This window comes from Zootermopsis nevadensis, unplaced genomic scaffold (genome assembly GCF_977971745.1).
Source record: "Zootermopsis nevadensis isolate Lab colony 2312 unplaced genomic scaffold, Znev_1.0 Znev_ptg000013l, whole genome shotgun sequence".
NCBI classification, from domain to species: domain Eukaryota; kingdom Metazoa; phylum Arthropoda; class Insecta; order Blattodea; family Termopsidae; genus Zootermopsis; species Zootermopsis nevadensis.
The window spans coordinates 6569656-6590569 of NW_028259145.1; the positions used below are offsets into that span (position 1 = coordinate 6569656).

Consider the following 20914-nt stretch of genomic DNA (forward strand, 5'->3'; position numbering starts at 1 on the left):
GAAAGACTAAAGAGTCTTTCCAGCACACTGCTGTGATATTGCTGTTATCTCCACTTAACAATATCCTATTTATTTCTTTTCAGGGCTCTAGTGTCAACATTTTGTGGCTTATGTCACAGTTAAAAATTTCCCCCTTGTAGAGGTTATCAGTGATAGTACACCTTGAAATATTGCAAATTTAAGTACATATTATTCTTATTTTCCACAGACGATTCTACTTCTGCATTTGTCATAGGTGGGGGGAGGTTGTATTATCAGCATAATATTAAAACATGAACAAACAGGTTTTGAGTAATGACTTTAGACATGTCTAGTACTGTTTGTTGTGCACAGTAGCTCTACTTGTGCCCTCTATAGAGAATAGATGCACTGAAAATTTATCATCTCTTTAGTTGTGATACCTGCCAGTGGCAGGCTGCTAATTGCTTGTAAGATGTAACATTGACGACTACAGATTTTATTCTTCCAATAATAATGTGGCAAAAAACTGCAAGGAAGAGCTTTAAGTATTCACTGGAATAAGAATAATCCTAGATATCAGGTATTTCATTACAAGCCAACCCAACACTGGGTCTTATAAATCCTTGTACCTATCTAATAATACTGCTTCTCATCATCTGCGAACTATTCTGATTATCAGTTTTTAATCAGCAAAAATGTTTGTTCCAAATAGCTGGCTCCTCGTGTTCAAGCTTCTCTCTGAATCCTAGTCTAACAGTCCTCGTGCCATAATTTCTTCACTCATACAATACCCTCACAAGGGACCTGTTGGTTGTTTATTGATAATAAATTTTATGTATAGGAGAAAATAATGCAAATAGGCAGCGGACATTTGACCATAATATTAGACCACACCAATGATAAAGGTACGGTGAAATGAACTATTGAATCATAGAAGGCACATATTAGCATGTCAGTAAATGACATGAACCCTTCAAGAATATGTTGCTGTCGCGAAACCCACGGCCACGGTGGGCCAACTAGCGATACGACTGTCATGTCTTAAAAGACAAATTAGGTGTTAATGGTTAAACAGATGTCAGGGCATTATGTGAGCCACAGAAAGGTTTTAGGGTGCCTGCATTAATTTTGTTATCTCTGTATTATTCGGGTTAGCTTATACATATAAATTTATGACAGCAATATTTAAAAACTCCTACTAGTTGACATAAATTTAAAACAGGTGTTATATCTGTGATGGTATCTACTACGTATTCCTCTACAGTTAAGACAGAAGAATAAAAGTACATTTTGGTTTTAACCTTCGTCATCTGTGCATTGTACTGTGAAGTGTCATATACTAGTAGTTTGCAGTTGTTGACGGGATGGACAGGTAAGTTTGTGAGGAAGCGGGGCAGACCAGAGCACTATTAGAAAGCTAGGCTACGTCATGTGTCTGTAGTCTGCCACATTTAGCGTTCGAAGTTTGTTGTAGTTGAGTGAATAAGTCGGAAGTTCGGGCGGGGGATTGGCGATTGACGAACCATAGCACTATTAGAAATAATAAATACAGAAATTGGCCTGCATTATGTGTTCCTCGCTTGAGACTGCGTGGCCACTGTGATGACAGATTTAATGTTTGAAACGAATTAATTCAGTGTAATTTCCGATCAAAATAATGGAAGTCGAATACTAGGTAAGCTTGTTACCGACAGAGGTACCGCTACCACAATGTAATAGGCTGTTGTGATAGATGGCAGTATGTAACATTTTATGTCTTTTGCATATAATTATCATCTGCACCAAAATAATCCGGTACTCCAGAGATACGTGCTGTGATTGGTAATGTTCGATCGGTTTGTGTTCAAAGCAGGTAATGTCGAAGTGCGAAGGAAATAGTGCGCCTCGTTATTTCCAATTTTATAATGGAAACTGGGAAAAACTACCCATATTTAAAGGTACAAGTGTAACATAGTTGTTAGAAATATATTAATGTGCCAGGTGGTGAAACATTTGTTGACAAATTGTAGATTGGAATCACTTTATTTCGCAGAATGCTTTACAGGTTCTGATCTAACTTATCATATTCTTTTGGTATTTGAATTACACGGAAATTGTGTAGTTGTTCCTTAACGTATTCGAATTAACTGCAGCCAACTAACAAAATAAATTCACTTCGTGAATCCTTGCTGATATAAATGTGCCCGTTGTGAAAGTATAGATTTCAGGCATCAGTGAAGCACATGATATTTATACCATATTTGATAGGCTTACTTGTCATAAACACTTAGAACTGGCAGTTTTTGTGGAAGCTCACCAACATTTTGTCAGCACATCCTATTGAGTATACAGCCTGACAGTTACTGACAAACTTCCCAAAGAGCTTAGACACTGGGTTTGCAAGATTAAACTTTCTGCATTCATCTCTTTCATTTGGGTTATCAAACTTTTGCATTAAAATCAAGATTGAAAATCTATTGCATTCGTCACATGACAGTGCCATCTGTAGCAAATAATTATCTTACACTCTGATGTTTTGATTTAAAAACAGCAATGTAAAATAACAGCCCCATACAAGCTCTTAGTTCAATGATGTCAACATTGTGCATATCAGTTGCATTCTCATCTTCTTAATTTACTTTTTTTGTGCACAATATCTTGTAGAATTTCATCAGTTATTAGTAAATTCCATGCCTGAAGTGGCTGAGCTTGTGTTCTAATTCTGGCTGGAAACAGGATTCCAGGAAGTTAAATGATTATATTATGCTTTGGCATCTTGCTTCTTGCGACAAATTAACTGGTGCCCATTTGAATCTGTTTTTACCAATAAGAACTTTCCTAAATTTGTTTCCTTCGTGTAGCAAAGAACTTTTTACTTCAGTTTAGAACAGTTCTAAATTTAGGTCATGGTCACTTCTTAATGTGTAGTTCATTGTTAACTTCACTGAGGATTTCTTCATCAAACCACTCCTGCCTTGCTTCAACAAAATTTGCATCGTTTTCCAACATCTGTTGTGAAAATCTGCCTCCACTCACCATCTGAAAAAGTAGCACTTTCACAGAGATACAGTCTTGAAGATGTGCATGGCTAATAAACTTTACATATGCAGACCTAGGCAATCACTGCCATGTCATGTGAAACACAGGGAGTAGGAAATGAGATAGCTAGGGAACGGATGGAATGGTAAAATGGCATTAACTTCTTGCATGTTCTGAGAATTTGATCTTTTAATTTAAGGGTTAATGTTACTCACATGGATATAAGAACATGACTTTGGGTTGAGTCACTATTGGCAGATGTAAAGTGTGGAAATTAGTATAAGTCAGCTTAAACCTAACCAGTCACCAATTTTTGATTTTAGGGAGAAACTGAGAAGTCTGCCCAATCATGAAAATAAATTGTTCAGGTGTCATATTACAGTACATTATATTTGTCATTGATTTTGAGTTTACCCACAATCAAACAAGCTGTTATAAGCTACATAATTATCTTAACCATCAAAGAATTTGGATATTATGTAAGGTCACTGGCTCAAAAAAAAACCGTTGCGCATCCAACACCATTTTGTGAATATGTACCTTTATTTATTTTTACTTAGCAAAACAACAGACTTCTGTTGGTAGATAATATTAGTAGGACAAAACATTGAACAGAAGCATGAATGACTGGGTACCATATTGTAAAGATATAGAATTTTTATTTTGTAGGATTTGAGTATCTCATGGCAGTGAGTACAAAGATGACTGTCTTCAGGGTTGTTGTGCCACGTAGTCTGGTAGAACGATGGAGGCAGCAAGGACCTCTGAAATGGCCGTCTTCAATTTTTGTTTTTTTGTTCAAAGAATGTATCACATTAAAGTGTATTATCTTGACCTTGCTCAAAAAGCTGAACTGTATTTTTGCTTATACTGTGTATAAATAATACCTAAATCCTAACTTTGTTTTTACATATTATGAATACAGTATTTCTGACTCAGTTTAAAGTTTTTGTCTGAAAGTTAGAGATCTGAAATTATTTTAATCAACCTTTCTATATGTATGTCACCACAGTGAAAACTTGAAATGTCAAACTTTAAATAGGGCTGCCTGTTGCATTAATTGAATTGGATGTTTTTGTAGGTTGGCTAGCACCAGTTCCTGACAAAAGGCATAAAGCATTTTGTAAATATTGTAAGAAGGAATTTCGTGCGCATCGTACAGATCTCCGCGCCCATGCTCGTTCAAAAAAACACCAGAAAGCAGGAGACACATATTTCAATGATTCAAAGAAGGTATTAAAATTTATTTTGCTTCTTTTCTCAGAATTCAGATGTTTTTCTGACTTCTTTTGCATGTGTGACGTTCATTTTCCCCATATATGTAGGAAGTTCCGAAAAGCTGGTAGGAAAGTTTTAAGAATTTTGAATGTTTACTGCTGTCACAGTTTGTTGTACAAGCATCACTAGCTGTAGAATCTCATGCGTGAAAAGAGAACTAGGTATAGATGGGAGAATCTACTATAAAAATTTGGTGATTCCTCATTGTCGCCAACCAATTTGTCGTCAAAAAATGACGTCATCAACAATGTCACCTTATATTTGTTTATACTCGGCATTGTTGTGTTCCACAACAATGCTGAGTAAACAAATAACGCTTCGCAACAACTACTCAAGGGTTAAAACACTTGAATGAGACACTAAACTAATCCCCTCTTGGGGGGTTAGTTTAGTGTGTTACTCAAGATTTTAAAATGCAAACCCCCCCCCCCCCCCGAAGGGGGGCTGGTCAAGTGTTTTAACCCTCCATTCCCTTCGGGGGGGGTTACTTAAGTGTCTTACTCAAGATTTTAAAATGAAATCAACCACCCTAAAGAGGGGTTGGTCAAGTGTTTTAACCCCCCGTTAGTTTCTTACTCAAGGGTTAAAACACTTGAATGAGACACTAAACTAACCCCCCCCCCCCCCCGAAGGGGGGGGGGGTTGGTCAAGTATTTTAACCCTCCATTTGGGGGGGGTTAGTTTAGTTTCTTACACAAGGTTGGTTGCGTTTTAAACACTTGACCAACCCCCCCCCCCCCCCCCCCAAGGGGTTGGTTGCATTTCAAAAACTTGACCAACCCCCCCGAGGAGCTCCGAAAGGAGCGCTCTGCTCTGGTAATATTAAAATAGAAATCAGTGTTGGCTGGACCTATCTAGCACATGATAGGGACCATTGGTAGGCTGGTATGAAGACATTAATAAATGTTTATGTTCTATAAAAAAGCAATGAATTTCTTGACCAACTGAGTGACTGTTACCTTCTCAAGCAGGATTTTGTTTTATGGAATTATAGTCCTTCTGGGATTTTATAATCCCTGGGTGAAGGTTGTCTATACACTGTGTAGCCAAGTGACCCATCAGGTTTCCTGCTGACTGGGACATCTAAAAGCTGAAGCTACTGTCTGAACTTCATCTAATACAGAAGAGGTTGGTGCTAACAACACTCTTTCATTGTTCATGGATGATCTCTGATGCTGGCAGCCTCGCTGTGGAAATTGAACACCTTATGAAGACCTTCAGACAAAATTTCCAAGACATCAAACAGGATTTCTGTCACAAGAAAGAGTTACAAACACAACAGAAAAAATCTGACTAGCATAGCCTTGCTGCTTTACCAATTAACCATCTCATACAGTATCAGCAGACTGCTTAATAAATACATTGCCCTTAGTGGACTAGTGGTTAGCATGCTTGCCACTGGACCAAAGGTTTGAGGGTTCAAACCCGGCTGAGGTCGATGGATTTTTAAGGGTGATAAAAATCCATAGCACAACTTCCTTTGGAGGGGAAGTAAAGCCGGCGGTCCCATGTCGTAGATTTGTATCATGTAAAAGAACCTTACAAGCATGAACAAGATGTTTCTTAAGCAAAATTCAGTGACCATTTCTCACCCCAGTCTCTCCTGATTCACTACTAGATGGCTCTAGCAGACAAATTAGGATTGAGTAGAAACTGTGCAGAGGCAGTGGGCTTTTCACTCACTACTCATAAATCACACTTTAAAGACAAAGAAACCTCCCACATGGGAGGAGGCCAAGGCTCAGCTTCAGGCTGTTGCGCCATAGAGTCAGTCGGTCAGTCAGCTAGCTTGATAAATACAACATCAAGAGTATCAACATTCTGGCCAAGAAAAATATCCACCTACTCAGACCAGTTGCCAGTATCTACCACATCCCTTCTGAATGTGGTAAAGTTTATGTGGGGCAGACTGGCAGAACCATCAACATTAGATGCAAGGACCATATGAGGCACATTTGCCTTGAGCAGCCAGAGAAGTTGGTGGTGGCAGAACACTGGATTGATACAGCACACAATATACATTTCAATGGTATCTCCATACTAGGGATGGCTGCTAGGTACATGAATTATCTTGTGAGGGAAGCCGTTCCTATGAGGGACTCATGACAAAGATGCACGTGCTCATGAAACATCCAATATGGTAAATGTTTTTGACATATCTGTGGAGACTTGAAAGTGGTCACACTTCTGCTTGGTATAAGCTAAGCTGTGTGAAGTACTGTTATTTCTTCTGTGAATGATGCATCTGAGCATGAGAAAGCAATTGCTCAGAGAGACAATGGTCTTTTTGACTTAATGAAAAATGTCATTAAAGCTATAGATTGAAGTGTAAGTGGGTTCCTATTCTTAAAATAGATAGATAGATAGAAAGATGAGATATTTATGGGCCCACAGATTAGAGGAATTACGAGAGACGTTATGTGTTTTGAAAATTAAAGTATAATTGACAGAGGAGCTTGGAGGGCATTGATGACAAACTTCCTTGGAAATAGCAAGGCAGAATATTATGAATCTCTTGCTGAGGTACTTATGAATCCCTGCAAAATCATGGGATGCAAATGCAAAATATCATTATAAATTCCTTTTATGGATTTATATCTTGACATTTTCTGAACGTACTTGGGTGTTAGTGTCTAACACGGGGTAGTTTCAACAAGAATGTTCATGATGGAGGTGCGATGCAAATGGAGCCCCAGCATATTGTCTGACTACTGCTGGATGTTGGTAAGGGATGCCCCAGTGGCAAAATCCAAACATAAATCTCCAATAGCTACATTTTATTTGAGTGTAGAATGCAATTTCTACTTTGATATTGTTATTGCATCTTTTGATTAGTCCAAATTTAATTTTTGTGTCTTCCAAATTGGTGAGTGATTGACACATTTTGAGGCCATTTTTGAACTCGCTGTTAAAAAGCGACCTATCTTTGTGAGTGTGACAAAAACGTTTTTATTGTCTGCACTTTCCCAAAATACAGTTATCAAGGTCTTAGCATGAGATCAAATTGCAATAAATAAAATGTGACTAGATGAGATAGGGGTGGTTATGTGCTATGCAGCTATGTGAGGCTCTCCTTGAAATGGCTGTAGAGTGAGTGGTACACCATTTATGTTGTTTCTTGCAATGTTGCCATTAACCTTTGTTATGATTCAAAACAGTGCTCTTTGTATTCATAACTGTACATACTGACAGACAGGCCTGTACATATCCTGAATGCCAAGTTGCCATGATGCCTAAAATGTTCATGATAATGCTTAGAATATTCTGTGTATTATTTTGACTGTTTTGTGTCTTTTCATATAATTAATATAATGTAATATTTGTATATTCACACAATATAATTCTGATTCCAACATGTAAAGGTAGATCCAGGCATTGGCAAATAAGTTTACATTAATTATATTTCCATTTTTTGGTATATTCTTTCTCCTACATTTTGCAGGTGGCCCCTAAATTAAAGATAATTTGTGCATGCTTACCTTAAGATGTCCATTTTCTATATGCTAATCAGAGTTTAATTAAAGTTTTATATTACTTCACATGGTCCATGTGAATTCCCTGCCTACAGAATGGGAATTATATACATGTAAATCCTTTATGCTGCTGTAATAACCAGATTTTTTTTCAGGATCAAAATCCAGATATTAGTTCACAAAATGTTGCAAAGGCTGACAAAACTGAAGTGAATAGCACCAAAGGTTGGGAAGAAGTAGATCCTGTGAGTACAAAGCAAGGTGAGAATCTTGTGAAACCATTAATGTGTAGAATTTGATATTAATTACTTTACTGACTTCTTTTCCAGAATGTTGCTCAAGTGGAAGATGCCACTCCAACGTGTATGGGAATGATGGCTGTAAGTAGTGAAAATTATGCACGTGTGCTTACTTGTCTGTAAAACCATTAGTTTTGGTTGGATTGTAATGGTTTTTAGTGTGGTGGAATGTCACAGTTATCAGTGTACACAGTTTTAACCTTTGTCATAAGGGAATAAGCTATTTAAGTGCCTGTACTGTACTGAGCGTGTATGCAAACTTAGCCCCTGTTCAATTTCTATTTTATTCCTCAAAATTTGTGCCATTGTTATGAGAATCAAATTATGTTCTGTTGAGATAAGTAAAGTTTTCTACTGGTTCCCACTTTTGAAAAGTAGAATATGTATGTAAGATTTGAGGTTTTCACAGCGGTGAGTATGAAGATTTCTGGGTTGTTGCGCTGTGTAGTCTCATAGATGTATACCAACGTTTCAGAGGTCATACTGCCTCCATCATCAGGGCGATGTATGAATATGTATGTTAGTTTCTGTATCCAGCCCTCTGAATGCACCCGCTGCGTCATATCCTCACCCCTAGCACACTACGAACACTTGATGTAGGTCAGTTTCTGCATTCAGAACTTCTAGGAATGCACTGACATACCCTATATTTTGAGGTTAAGTGTCATTTCTGATTGGTTATTTTGGTTCAAATGTTATTCTACAATATGCCCCTGAAGAAGGTGCTGTAGTATTAAAACTTGTATGTTGATTAAAATTGCCTATATGTAGCAGGAAATTAATGTGACATTAATAGGAATATAATGTACAGTAGCATTGAATCCGAAAATTAAATTTGCTTTCCATAAGCCTAACAGAAAATGAGGGAAATGGAGATCTCTTTCCCATAGACACAATGCTATAATTCATGGAGTCAGTCTCTGTGTTGCATCTAAAACATCATAAAAGGTAGTGAAAATGTAATCAGTGGTGTAAGTGGAAGGACCATCATACTAGTCAGACAGTGAAAATAACGGATTGACCGTGGCCTGATGATGATATTCTTCTTTGAGTGAAGTATGATGTTCCTTTGTCATGATGATGTAGCAGTGTCAGAACATTTTGCCAGATTTAACTCATATTCATTGACTTGTAGGAGAATCATTTCATTGGTATAAGTAGCAACCCTGTTTTTCTATTTTAAAAATTCAATAACCATTTGTTGATATTTTACAGTGTATGCAGCTCATGGGTGCTGAAAATCAAGATGTTGTGACATGTGGTGTTTCAACTCAAGTACTCGATCTCGTACGCGGTGTTCCTGTTAGTCGTATGGCCGTCACACTTTGGCTGGAATGTGGAAACTCATGGACACAGATAAGTGAAGGGTGAGGTTTCAATCAGTAATTTACAACATAGTTCTGGAATGCCCCACTTAATGGTACCTGCACCTTGTCATTGTGGTGGGGCTTGAGTACCTCAGTGACCCCAAGAGCTATGCTGGCGGTAGCATAGCTACTGGTAGGGCCTCCCTAGCCAGATTGGTCGAGGGGTAGAGGTGAGACTAAGACAGGTACCCTGGTCCTCCAGGTTGGGGGTTGGTCGCAAGGCTAACAACCTTACACCGTAAAAAGGAAGATGTTTCGAAACCTCAATCGGACCTAACAGAAAGAAGGCAGCAGAGGATAGGACTGAATGGAAGAGGAGAATTGAGGAGGCCATGGACCGAATACGGACCGGAGAGCCATAGAAGAAGAAGAAGAAGTTCTGGGATCGGAGTATTTGATACTTTAAGTTCTGATGGTTTACGTTATTATGTGTGAAAAGGGCGGGCTGTGTGAGAAGCTTCTGCTGACTGTTGTGCTCCAGAAAGAGGGATACCTGTTCAGTGTGCATGTCTGCTGAGTTTTACCTGTAATGTAATACCATAAATAACTCAGTATGCAGTGTTACAGCTATGTGAAGAGTTACATGATGTGAAACAAGAGTGGACAGATGCTTCCTTCTTAATTTTTTGTACCTCATTCTCCTTGTTGATATATTGTAGATACAAGTGTATTGTTGCAGAGCTATTTATGTTACATATGAACATAAATTATTTTTTTCTTACTCGAGCTGTAGAATTTAACCCTGTGCCTCTGCTAACATAGAACGTAATCAAAATTAGAAAGCCCTGTTCTTTGTAACATGGTCTAATGTAAAACTAGCCCAGTATTGAAGGAATGTCATGTCAGTGCAGCTACAGAACCAGTTGTATGAATAGTAGTTGGAGAAAGTGAGGCATGGGCTTCATATTATTTCATGTCCATTCACATTTTCAGTCCTAAAACATTCATTATAGGATAGATAGGATTTGAGGTTTTCATGGTGCTGACTCTGAAGATGGCTGTCTTCTGGGTTGTAGTGCCATGTAGTCTGGTGGAAGTTTACCAATGTTTTAGAGGTAGCAGGTACCTCTGAAACATTGGTAAACTTCTACCAGACTAAGGTAAAAACAAAACAACCCAAAAGACAATTATTTTCATACTCATTGCTGTGAGAGCATCAAATTCAAAATAAGGAATGTGTTTGCCAAAATGGCACACCAGATAGTCAACTAAGTTACATGCATTGGCTCCAGTTTTCAGTGGGTGATAATGTGAGATGGCAAATTAAGATCTGGCTCTTAGCTGTCTCCCAGTGACATGTTGTCCATACCAAATATGATTCAAGTACTTTATGTGTGTATTGTTGTTCAAAGAACACACAACAACCTTTACTGTATGGGAATAAAGATTAAAACCTCCCATATTACAAGGCTGCTCTCCAGATTTTAATTTTGGGATTAAATTGTTTATCAGTATGCTGTGTGCAAGTCTAGATATATATTGTACACATTAAATTATATTGCTCTAAAGGAAGTTTACATCTTGTATGATTTTATGATATTGTAGGCACATGTAGACTTGTATAGTGACATTGCATTAAAGTTTTATACACAGAATGTTTTCTTCCTCCAAAATACAATTCCATTAAGGTGGGAGGAAGTTCAGAAACATTGTTCTTTGTGTAAAGTATAATTATTGGGGGAGAATATATATATTTCGACACCCCTGAACTTGAAATATCATATCCTTTTGGTTCATTATTACAATTTTTCCTTCATCGTTATAATTGTTAGGGCTTAGGGAACTAACTTCAATTGTAGCTGTATAATTCTAGTTGAAGGAAATGGTTGACCCTACAAAGAAGGAACTTAAAGTTAATTTTTGCATTAACTTTTACTTTTTTCACATAATTATTCTCTCTCATAACTTCTAAACAGTATGGTGGTCCAAGAAGTTTTATTTTTGTTATGTATTTTTATAACTGAATGGTACAGAGTGAAGGGGTTTGATCCCTGATGTGGACAAAGGGTGTTTCCTCTAGCCTCTGTGTCCACCCAGCTTCCTATATAATGGGTACTGGGGTCATTTCCGGTGGTAAAGCGCAGCCGGAGCGTTGTGCTAACCACTCACCTTCCCCCTAGTGCCTGCATGACATAATGGGACAGCTTTACTTTATTTTATGGTACAAAATGAAACTTCCTTATTCAACTCTTCAGTCATTCACCTGAAATGCTCCAAATTCCATGCACTAGTATGTATATGGCTAATTGTATAATAATACAAGATCCAAAGTACCTAAGCACCAACATACTTTGTTCATCAATGGCCAGGTCTCAGAATGTTAAAACATTAATCTGCATTCAGAATTACAGATGCTGGTGGTTACTGCACCAATTTGCTGAGAATGAATGAAGTAGTGGCTGGCCGTTACAAGATGCATTTTGAGGTCAAAAAGTATTTTACACTTGGGCTACACGATACATTTTATCCCTTCATTGAGGTGAGTAGATATATCAGTAGTCTGTTCTAGGTAGAGAGCTATACTTACAAAATAAAATAAAAACAATTATTTTATTTAGTTAAATGTTCAAAACATCAAATGATATTTCACATATATTGAACCTTAACCCTGTGCCATCCTCATTCATCATGCTCTTGCCTGAGCCTGTAGGATTGCTTTTTTAAAATTGCCTTTTAACTATTAAATTAATACTGTGTAAAATTAACACACCTTTTGAAAATCTTATACACAGGGTTATTCATAATTCCCTGACACATTACAAAAAATCGCCTGACTTGAATGGTGCAATAATGGCAACATAGGACATGTCGATATGACGTACCTCATAAATGCTCTATGACCATGCGCTGCTTCATTGGCCACTCCGTTCACCCGACCTGACGCCATGTGATTTTTTCTTATGGGGGTTCGTTAAAGACTAGGTCTTTGTACCGCCTCTGCCACGGGATCTGCCTGAGCTGCGAAGACGAATCATCGCTGCCATCTCAAATCAATTGTGACATGCTGCAGCAGGTATGGGCGGAAATGGATTATCGGCTTGACATCTGCTCGTCACAAAGGGTGGACACATAGAGCATTTATGTGGTATGTAAAATAAACTTGGAGAGTTTCTCTTTCTATCGGCATGTCCTATGTTGCCATTCATTGCACCATTCAAGTCTAGCGATTTTCTGTAATGTGTCTTCAGTTTCAGCATTTTCAGATTTATGAATTCCTTAGGCCAGTTTTTTTGTCCCAGCCTTGCTGTTCCACAAGCTAGAGCCTCCTTTGCTAAAGCAATTTCAATAGTTTTGTTGAGGTGAAAAAGTTGTAAAACTATATATGGTGCCTGTTTCTGACATATTCTTCAGTTATTTGTAGAACTGTTTGCTTCCCCAGCAATAGATCCCAGAGCTCTGCCTCTTTTCTACTCCTGTAAATTTGGCAACAACAACAACAACAGCAGGCATCCATTAATACTATCTGCAAGATTCTATCCTTTGATACTCCACTTGGTTTTCTGGGCACGTACGGTTTCAAATGAAACCGCCCTTTCAAACTAATCACGGCCTCGTCCACTACCAAGTTGTGACTGGGCAGGTTAGGTTCTGAAAATTGTCTACAGTATCTAATGTCTGCCTTACCTTGTACAGTATGTCATAGTTTTTGTTGTGTTGTTCAGGTCTTTGTTCTTCATCTTTGAGATGCAGATACTAACAAGTCTTTTGGGCATTTTCATTGCCAAAGCTTGCCAAACAATGGTGCATGTACAGAAGTCACCATAAAAATAACCATCTATTTCTGGAAGATCCATGGTTCCCATATATATCAAGATTCCAGCATAAGCTTAAATTTCTTCTGCATTTGTTTCTTCCCAACTGAAATCATTTACACCTGATTTTCTTTGTGAGAAAGGAGCATGTTTGTTTCTTTATTTCTTTGTTTCATTTGCTATGTCTCAGTAAAGAGACTGTCTGTAAACAAATTGAAATAATCTTGATTCTATGGCAGATGAAAGTAAAATTTTTGGACAGTACATAGACTATATGAATATGCAAGATAAAATGAGAAACTTGAACAGTTGCCGCCGCTGACGGTGTATGTTGTGCCCGTGTAAGGTGAGAAATAATTTTTTTATTAACTTTTGAAACCGCACCATTCTTTTGTGTATACCTGTATAAAACTCTACTCACCAGACTAACATTCTTTTTCCATATCAAAGAATTCCAACAAGACTGGTTTTTAACAAGTTGGAAAATGTTTACAATTACCATGTTGGGGACTCCTTGTGATTGTGATGTTACCTCTCTGGCTGGGGATTCCCCATTATAACTTATGCTTGCACTGGTTTGCATGATATGTTGAAGGCCTTTCTTCTGTTAGAGGTACAATTTTTTTATGTTTGAATTGCCTCAGGTTACTTTTGATGTGTCAGACCCAGTTGAGCAGTACCATGTCCCATTACTTCTCAGCCCATTTGGATATATGGTGTATAGAGGAAGATAATTTACTATCATCTCAGTGTACTTTAAAACTTGGTTCATTAAATGATGGTACTCCAACCTGTGCAGGTGAGTTTCCAGGTTTAAGAGCTTCCATCACTAGGGACAAACTGCACAAAGTTGGAATGAATTGGATTATCATCTCAACATCTCCCATGTAACTCACAGAGCACATGTCAAGTCTCTGTGAGGTGTTTACAAAACGTTGATAGTTCTTCTGGTTTAGGTGTGAAATTCTAAGTATGCCGAATTTGCCAAAATTGAAGGGAATACTGCAATAACATAACGAGTTGCAACATATCACATTTGCAGATGTTAGTCATGATAAAATTTTGTTAAATAGCAATACGTGAAGTGAAATTCCTGACATATGTAATGGTTTAGTTTATTAAAATGTCTTTATCTCATTTACTGAATGTGTGTATACATCTATATAGGACAGCCTGTGTATATAATATTTTGAAATCTTAGGATAATTGTAGTAATAAGTAAAATTAATAATGATCAAGATGCTGTTTATTACTTTCACATCACATAAAAAATGCAGTTTTTATAGATGTGTAACAATTGTGTTATGGGTCTGTTGACTGTGACATTTTATATGTTAATCATCTTCACCATTCAGTAGCAGTTAGTGAATAATAGTCATATCGGTGCACCAGAGGTGACACATCTTTCAGGTAGCTAACGTTTTTAAATGTGACTCATATACTTCTCCTGTATGTTGCATAAAATTGCTCTGATTGATTTACCCTTTTCAGGAGCATTGATTATTCTTCATTGCACTCGTGCTTCGAAAACATGAGAGCTGGATGATGATCATACCTGAAACACGGAACGTCAGTGAACTCAGCATTGTGCTCGTCAACTTCGGCTTTCTTCCTTGGAAAGGAGTGAAAGAAGTGAAGTCATGCAAGTCCTAATGCATATGGTGGACATCAAACTTATTCAGATCTTTGCTTTTTTTGCCACAGTATGTCATTCTTAAGGTAAAAACACCTGAGGAACTTTGATGCTTCTTTGTAAGAGCAAAATCTCTCTCTGGCAGAAGATGGTTGTGACTGCTCGCCGATCACTCCGTATTTTCCGTCTTACTATTTATATCCACAAAATAATGGCAGTACAGAGCATTGTTTAATCTTGTCTGTGTAAACAGATGGTCTGCAAGTTTTCTTCCTTTGAAGAACTTAACTAAATAAGGTATTTTATTACTGCTGTGTTTTGCTTTGTCTTCTGACCACATACACGTGCATTCCTTGTCCTTACCAGTCATGAATACTCGAGTTACAAACCCACGGCTTTTTTTCTAATAAACTTGGTGAACTGTCTGTTGTGGACTGAGACAGGTACTGTGATGCAGGGTCACACCTGGGCTTCTTTGCACCATCAGGAAGCCCAAATGTGTCTGTATTATTAATTATAAATGTTAACATATTGTCTTAATCTGTCATAAATAAAAAATATAAAATCAATAAAAATAAAGAAAGAGACAAGAGAGAACCATGAGAACATGACTTCATGTTATCCAAAATGTGTTTTTAATCTAAATAATTGATAATTAACACATGGGTAATTCTGGTGGGTTAGGATTGGCAGTGGGTAGGATGATGGAATGCAATGGTGTTGGGTATAATCTTGTATCTCTGGGGCTGTGACTGCATCTCCGTAAATGTCATTACACCGTTGGCTCCAGAATTGGCAATGTCTGTTGGAGATGAAATGAAGTAGTAACCTATAAAAGTTTGTCAAATTTAGCACACGCTGATTGTTGTTTTATAGGTCATATATTGTAGCATTGGCCCTGTGATAATGAAGGTCCAACTCTTTTAATGCACCGTTGTTATTTTCACTTTGAGCAGACTCCTTCAAGACTTCTAATATGTCATGAGATATACAGGTGCAAAACTGATGTTAAACCCAATACTAAAGTTCTGTACATTCTGAAGGAAGTTCTAAACATTGCTCTTTAGCCCAAGACCCATAGAAGTTTTGATAAAGGCTTCATGATGAAAGGTCACAGCTGAAGTAAAATTTATAGTAGTTGTTACTGTATTTTGCTATTCTGCTAATATATGGAGGCAGCAAGGATCTCTGAAACATTAGTAAACTTCTACCAGACTACACGGCGCTACAACACAGAAGACAGCCATCTTCCACTCCAGTTACTTAGTAGTGAATGTACTATAGCAGCATCCAGTAGGCACTGTGCTTGATGTATGATACAAGTACGAAATAAAGTATAACATCAGTTTAATTGCCACCAATCATCTCAAAGCAACATTGACACAAATATTTTCTGAGGAGTAAGAAAGTTGTGCTGTTGTATATGGCTGAGCTGTGGTATTATCCATAATTATTCTTGCACATGGTTATAGTGATATGTATAGTGTGTGTATATGTATACTAATTTATAGCAGTATTAAGTACTATTAATTATTTATAAGTTAATGGATGTGTGAAATATGTATCACAAAACGGTGGAAACCATTTGTACATCTTTTGTAACTTGGTATTCTTCCAGTGTTATTTCTGACCAGGATGATTGCAACTAAAACATAAACAGGATGTGTACACTCACATTTCTGAAGTCTGTCAGGTACTAAAACCTAATCCGTAGTCTTTGTAGGAAACAGAGGAAGATTGCTGAGGATGAGGTAAGTTTGTGAAAATAGATTTGTTGGTAAAGAAAAAAGTGAATATGGAATGTAGATGACTGTCTTCTGGGATTTTTCACTGTGTAGTATAGTAGAAATTTAATAGCGTTTCACAGGTGCTACTGCCTCCATAATCAGGGAAATTAAGTTTTGGTAAATTTCTAATAGACTACATGGCACATCATACTTACCACCATGAGGACCTGAAATAGCACATCAGTGTATGTCACTCAATTTGCTGGCCAATATAAATATTGGCATACAAATTGCTCTTCATTTTTTGGAATAGTGTAATCCATGTCATAATTCTGCTGCAAGTTTGATAGATTATACTGTCCGTACTCAGAGAGGATCTTATTTCTCGAGGGTTCAGCACACTCTTATTTGATTATTACATTAGTAAACTTTTTGTTAAGATCCTTTCTCAAGTGTTACCATTCTCCACCACCATCCACACTCCCATCGCTTGCTTAGCTGGGGAATCGTGAATCATCTCACTCAGAATCCAATATCATGTAAATATCTACGATATGATATACTACAGAATCCTCATGTAAGCAGTGGGATACAACATAAAAATCTGGTGTCAGATGTGGCAGGCATCGAACCTGTTGCTGCAGGACCATTAAAAGATGGGAATTCGTGGGATGGGACCAGTTTGCTTCTGTCTAAAATGTTAAGGGACAGGCAGTGATACACTTTGGGAAAACAGAACATAATGTGTTGAGTAAAGAAGAAATAAATTAGTTTTAATGTTCAGGGGAAACTAATAAAACTGAATGCACTCTCCTACATTGCTGTGGAAACTTTACAATGGAGTAAGCGTAAATCTAATAGAGAGGTAAACCAGCTGTGTGGTACAATTCAAACCAAGTTTAATTTTACATTGTAAACCTTGCAGTAATGAGAAAGCAGCAGAGCAGGTAGACTGAGACTACTGAAAGAATGTAGAAGCAACCATGGGCAACTGGACCAGGAGGACAAGGCAACCCATCTTACACTTTGGTAGTGTGTGATGCTTAAACTGAATGGTGTTACACATCAAGCCACTGGGAAGCTGCAAAATGTGTGCTGCTACCATCATAGAGGAATCACAGGGGTAGGTTTTGCTGAGAAGTCTGTGCCTCTTAACACCTGCTAGTTCAAGTACCCAGGTTGCCAAGGCAGGAAGGTCCAGTGCCATAGCTTAGGGGTATATGAGTATAGGAGAAGCTGTGCAGTTGATTCTACCTTTCAGATTTTGCCTTCATAGAAAATTTATGAGATTAATAGTAATTAATCCATGTTATTAAAACACATATAGATTTGTATTGAACCAAATAAGCTGATATTGAATAACAGCAATAATATGTAGGAACTTGGATAAGCTCTTTCATAGAAAAGAGGACATTTGATATCCATCGCAAGCCAACTTTTCAAATTGTGATGAGGAAAGCAAGAATGAAATGGGTTCAGAAAATCCAAACTTCATTGTCTTTGTGTTTATGAAGCAGCACTGTTAAATTGTTATGAGGGAGGAAGAGAGGGAATATTTAACATGTCTGTATTCTTTTGTTTTGTTTTTAATTTGTTTTATGTAGGGGGTCCGTTCAGACAGGTTACACACAATCGTGCATATTAGAAATTACAATACTTTCGATGAAATAGTATAGACTGCTCTTTGAGAAGAAAGTGCCATTGTGTCTAAACAGGATGGATATGAAGGGGAGCCAGTCCTAATAAATGTGGTCACTTTGGTAAGCTTTGTCAAGTGTTACTGTAGGGAAAGAAAATATGCATGTCAATTATGTTGTTGAGAAATGAACAGGTATTGCAAGAGACCTGACCTGTTTTTGCTGCAAGGAAAAGAAGCACTTTATTTTTCCAATCTTTACCCACACATTCATTCAAGCTCTCCAGAACCATTTGAGGTTTTAAATTAATCTGTTCTTTAACTTCTACCTTTAGGTTCTTGAAATGAAATCCTCTTCTTCTATGGATCTCCGGTCCATAGCCTCCTCAATTCTCCTCTTCCATTCGGTCCTATCCTCCGCTGCCTTCTGTTAGGCCCGTCTGTCTGAGGCTTTGATTGAAGTTTCAAAACATCTTCCTTTTTTTTACGGTGCAAGGTTGTTAGCCTTGTGACCAACACCCAACCTGGAGGACCAGGGTACCTGTCTTAGTCTGACCTCTCCCCCTTGACCAATCTGGCTAGGGAGGCCCTACCAGTAGCTATGCTACCGCCAGCATAGCTCTTGGGGTCACTGAGGTACTCAAGCCCCACCACCACGACAAGGTGCAGGTACCATTAAGTGAGGTGAAATTAAATCTCTCTGTATTGAATTGTTTGCTCATTTACTTACTGAATGCATCTCCTTAACTTGTGCAACAACAAATATTGGCCAGTACCTTACCAATACATTGACTGCTAATTGTATAAGTACTTGAACTTTACCTCTCATCTGTGAAGACATGATCGGTCTCATTGGGTTTATACATCATAATCCAGGTTCATATGTAAATCATTATGTGGAAATATTATAGTCTTCAAAACTGTATTTTTTAATGTGGTAAAGTTTACTATTCTAACATCATTCTCATTCATGATAGGTATTATGTAAACTCTGTTTGATAATACCTTTGCTTCTTATTTTTCTTTATAGTTCTCGGACATAATGCTCGTGTGGCGAGTACGGAACTGAACAATTTGTATGCACCGAGAAACTTCCTTTCCTCCACTCTCTCTGATGTTGCTTGCTGTTGGCCTGTTAGAGACAAGGACTTGATTTTGTTTGGTTATTCCCCCCATTTTTGCTTGTATGTTTAAATGTTACATTCTTATACAGTTTGTACTATGAGCCAGCGTAGCTCAGTCAGTATAGTGATTGGCTACGGACTGGGAGACTGGGGTTCGATCCCCGACGGGGCAGAGGATTTTTCCTCTAGCCTCTATGTCCAAACTGGCTCTGGGGCCCACCCAGCCTCCTATCCAATGGGTACTGGGGGTCCTTTCTCGGGAGTAAAGCCGGCCGGGGCATGATGCTGACCACTCACCCCCATCTAGTGCCGAAGTCAAGAATGAGTAGGAGCTATACCTCCACTCCCCCCCAAGCACCTACATGGCGTATAGTGGGACAGCTTTACTTTACTTTTACTATACAGTTTGTACTTGATATACAGAGTGAACACAAAAGAACTTTATACTTTGAGAATTCTACAGAGAGCAAATGTGGCATACTTAGCTCTTCATACCCACACTAGTCAATAGAAAAATTCTCAGTTTTCTTTCAAATGACCTGAGTGATTGTTATTATTGCTTGTCTCCAATAAAGCTCATAAAAATCAAATTGCTCAGCGAGTCATGAGATGCAGCTACCACAAACAACTGTCTCCAAAATCCTGCGTTTACTTATGAAACCCTTCAAACTTCAATTGGCCAGGCTCTGAAACCAGGACATTAGGCTGTACAATACAAATTCTGCTGCGAGATCCTAGCCAGGATTGAAAACGATGATTTCCTGCAGATATCAGGTCTGTGAGGTGTGTATAAAACTTTAAGTTTCTTTACCGACTGGTGTAGGTGTGAAGTTTCTGTATAATTTTGAAATTGTAAAATTCTGTGCTCACCTTATATTGTTCTGGCCATTGCCTAGTCACTTTAGATATTGTCCATTCCATCTTTAAACATGCCAAATTCTGTGTTGTCAGTAGTAACTTATCTTACTTTGTGTTTATCATGGCCTATCTATTATTTATATCACTTTATTTAATACATAATCATTGTGTCTTCTGACAACATTCTGTTTTCTTATTATCTCTGCAAGTGAACTCCACAGTTATGTTTATGTTGTCATGGAAATTTGATGACAGTTTCAGCGTGTTTATGGCAGTGTCCCATTCAACATACCACCTCAAGTTCAAGAGGTAGCAGAACGTGGTCTTGTAAATGCATACATTATGGTTTATACTGTTTTGTCTCCTCCCCTTAGTCACTTTATGCCCCATGTTCCTGGTGTAGTTTATTGATATTATAAGGAACATAATAGGCTGTATGCTGGTCCATCTAATCCTTGTATTTCTGATGACCTCTATTGAGTTGCAGTTTGAATTTGGTAGGTGTAGGCCTGCCTCAAGGTTGTCAAACATGGAAGCAGCTTGTTATAAGCTAAATGGACTGTGTCGTAATGGAGTTTAACAAATCATGATATGATGATAGATATTGCCCTCCAGATTTTGTTGCTGATGATGCAGGCACACCCTCGTGGCACTGTCAACAAAGTGTGTTCAAAGCTGATGCTTTGGTGGCTGCTACCTGAAAACATTATTCTCAGCCTAATGAATATGAGTGGTAGTCGCTGCATGCTGCTTCATTCTGTCACTCTCATTTCAGAGGTCATCATCCA

The 20914-nt window shown here is 38.0% G+C and overlaps 1 protein-coding gene across 3 annotated transcripts; it reads left to right on the top strand.

Annotated features, from left to right (window-relative positions):
* Positions 1 to 1732: 1732 nt before the first annotated feature.
* Positions 1733 to 15387, top strand: LOC110828926 (putative 5-hydroxyisourate hydrolase R09H10.3). Of its 3 annotated transcripts, XM_087348532.1 has the most exons (8): positions 1736 to 1898; positions 4061 to 4212; positions 7886 to 7975; positions 8060 to 8110; positions 9245 to 9396; positions 11740 to 11875; positions 13793 to 13947; positions 14640 to 15387. In XM_087348532.1, the coding sequence occupies exons 1-7, from the start codon at positions 1817 to 1819 to the stop codon at positions 13880 to 13882; spliced, it is 753 nt and encodes a 250-aa protein (XP_087204658.1). In that variant the 5' UTR covers positions 1736 to 1816; the 3' UTR covers positions 13883 to 13947; positions 14640 to 15387. The 3 variants fall into 3 exon arrangements, with proteins under 3 accessions (XP_087204660.1, XP_087204659.1, XP_087204658.1); XM_087348534.1 differs by lacking the exon at positions 7886 to 7975 and having other exon boundaries at positions 1733 to 1898; XM_087348533.1 differs by lacking the exon at positions 13793 to 13947 and having other exon boundaries at positions 1734 to 1898.
* Positions 15388 to 20914: the final 5527 nt, after the last annotated feature.

Excerpts from the sequence above, each read along its gene's own strand:
- LOC110828926 (XM_087348532.1), top strand. The coding sequence starts at position 1,817 with ATGTCGAAGTGCGAAGGAAATAGTGCGCCTCGTTATTTCCAATTTTAT. Across the intron at positions 4,213-7,885 it reads ATTTCAATGATTCAAAGAAG|GATCAAAATCCAGATATTAG; the intron begins GTATTAAAATTT and ends ATTTTTTTTCAG. Across the intron at positions 7,976-8,059 it reads GTTGGGAAGAAGTAGATCCT|AATGTTGCTCAAGTGGAAGA; the intron begins GTGAGTACAAAG and ends CTTCTTTTCCAG.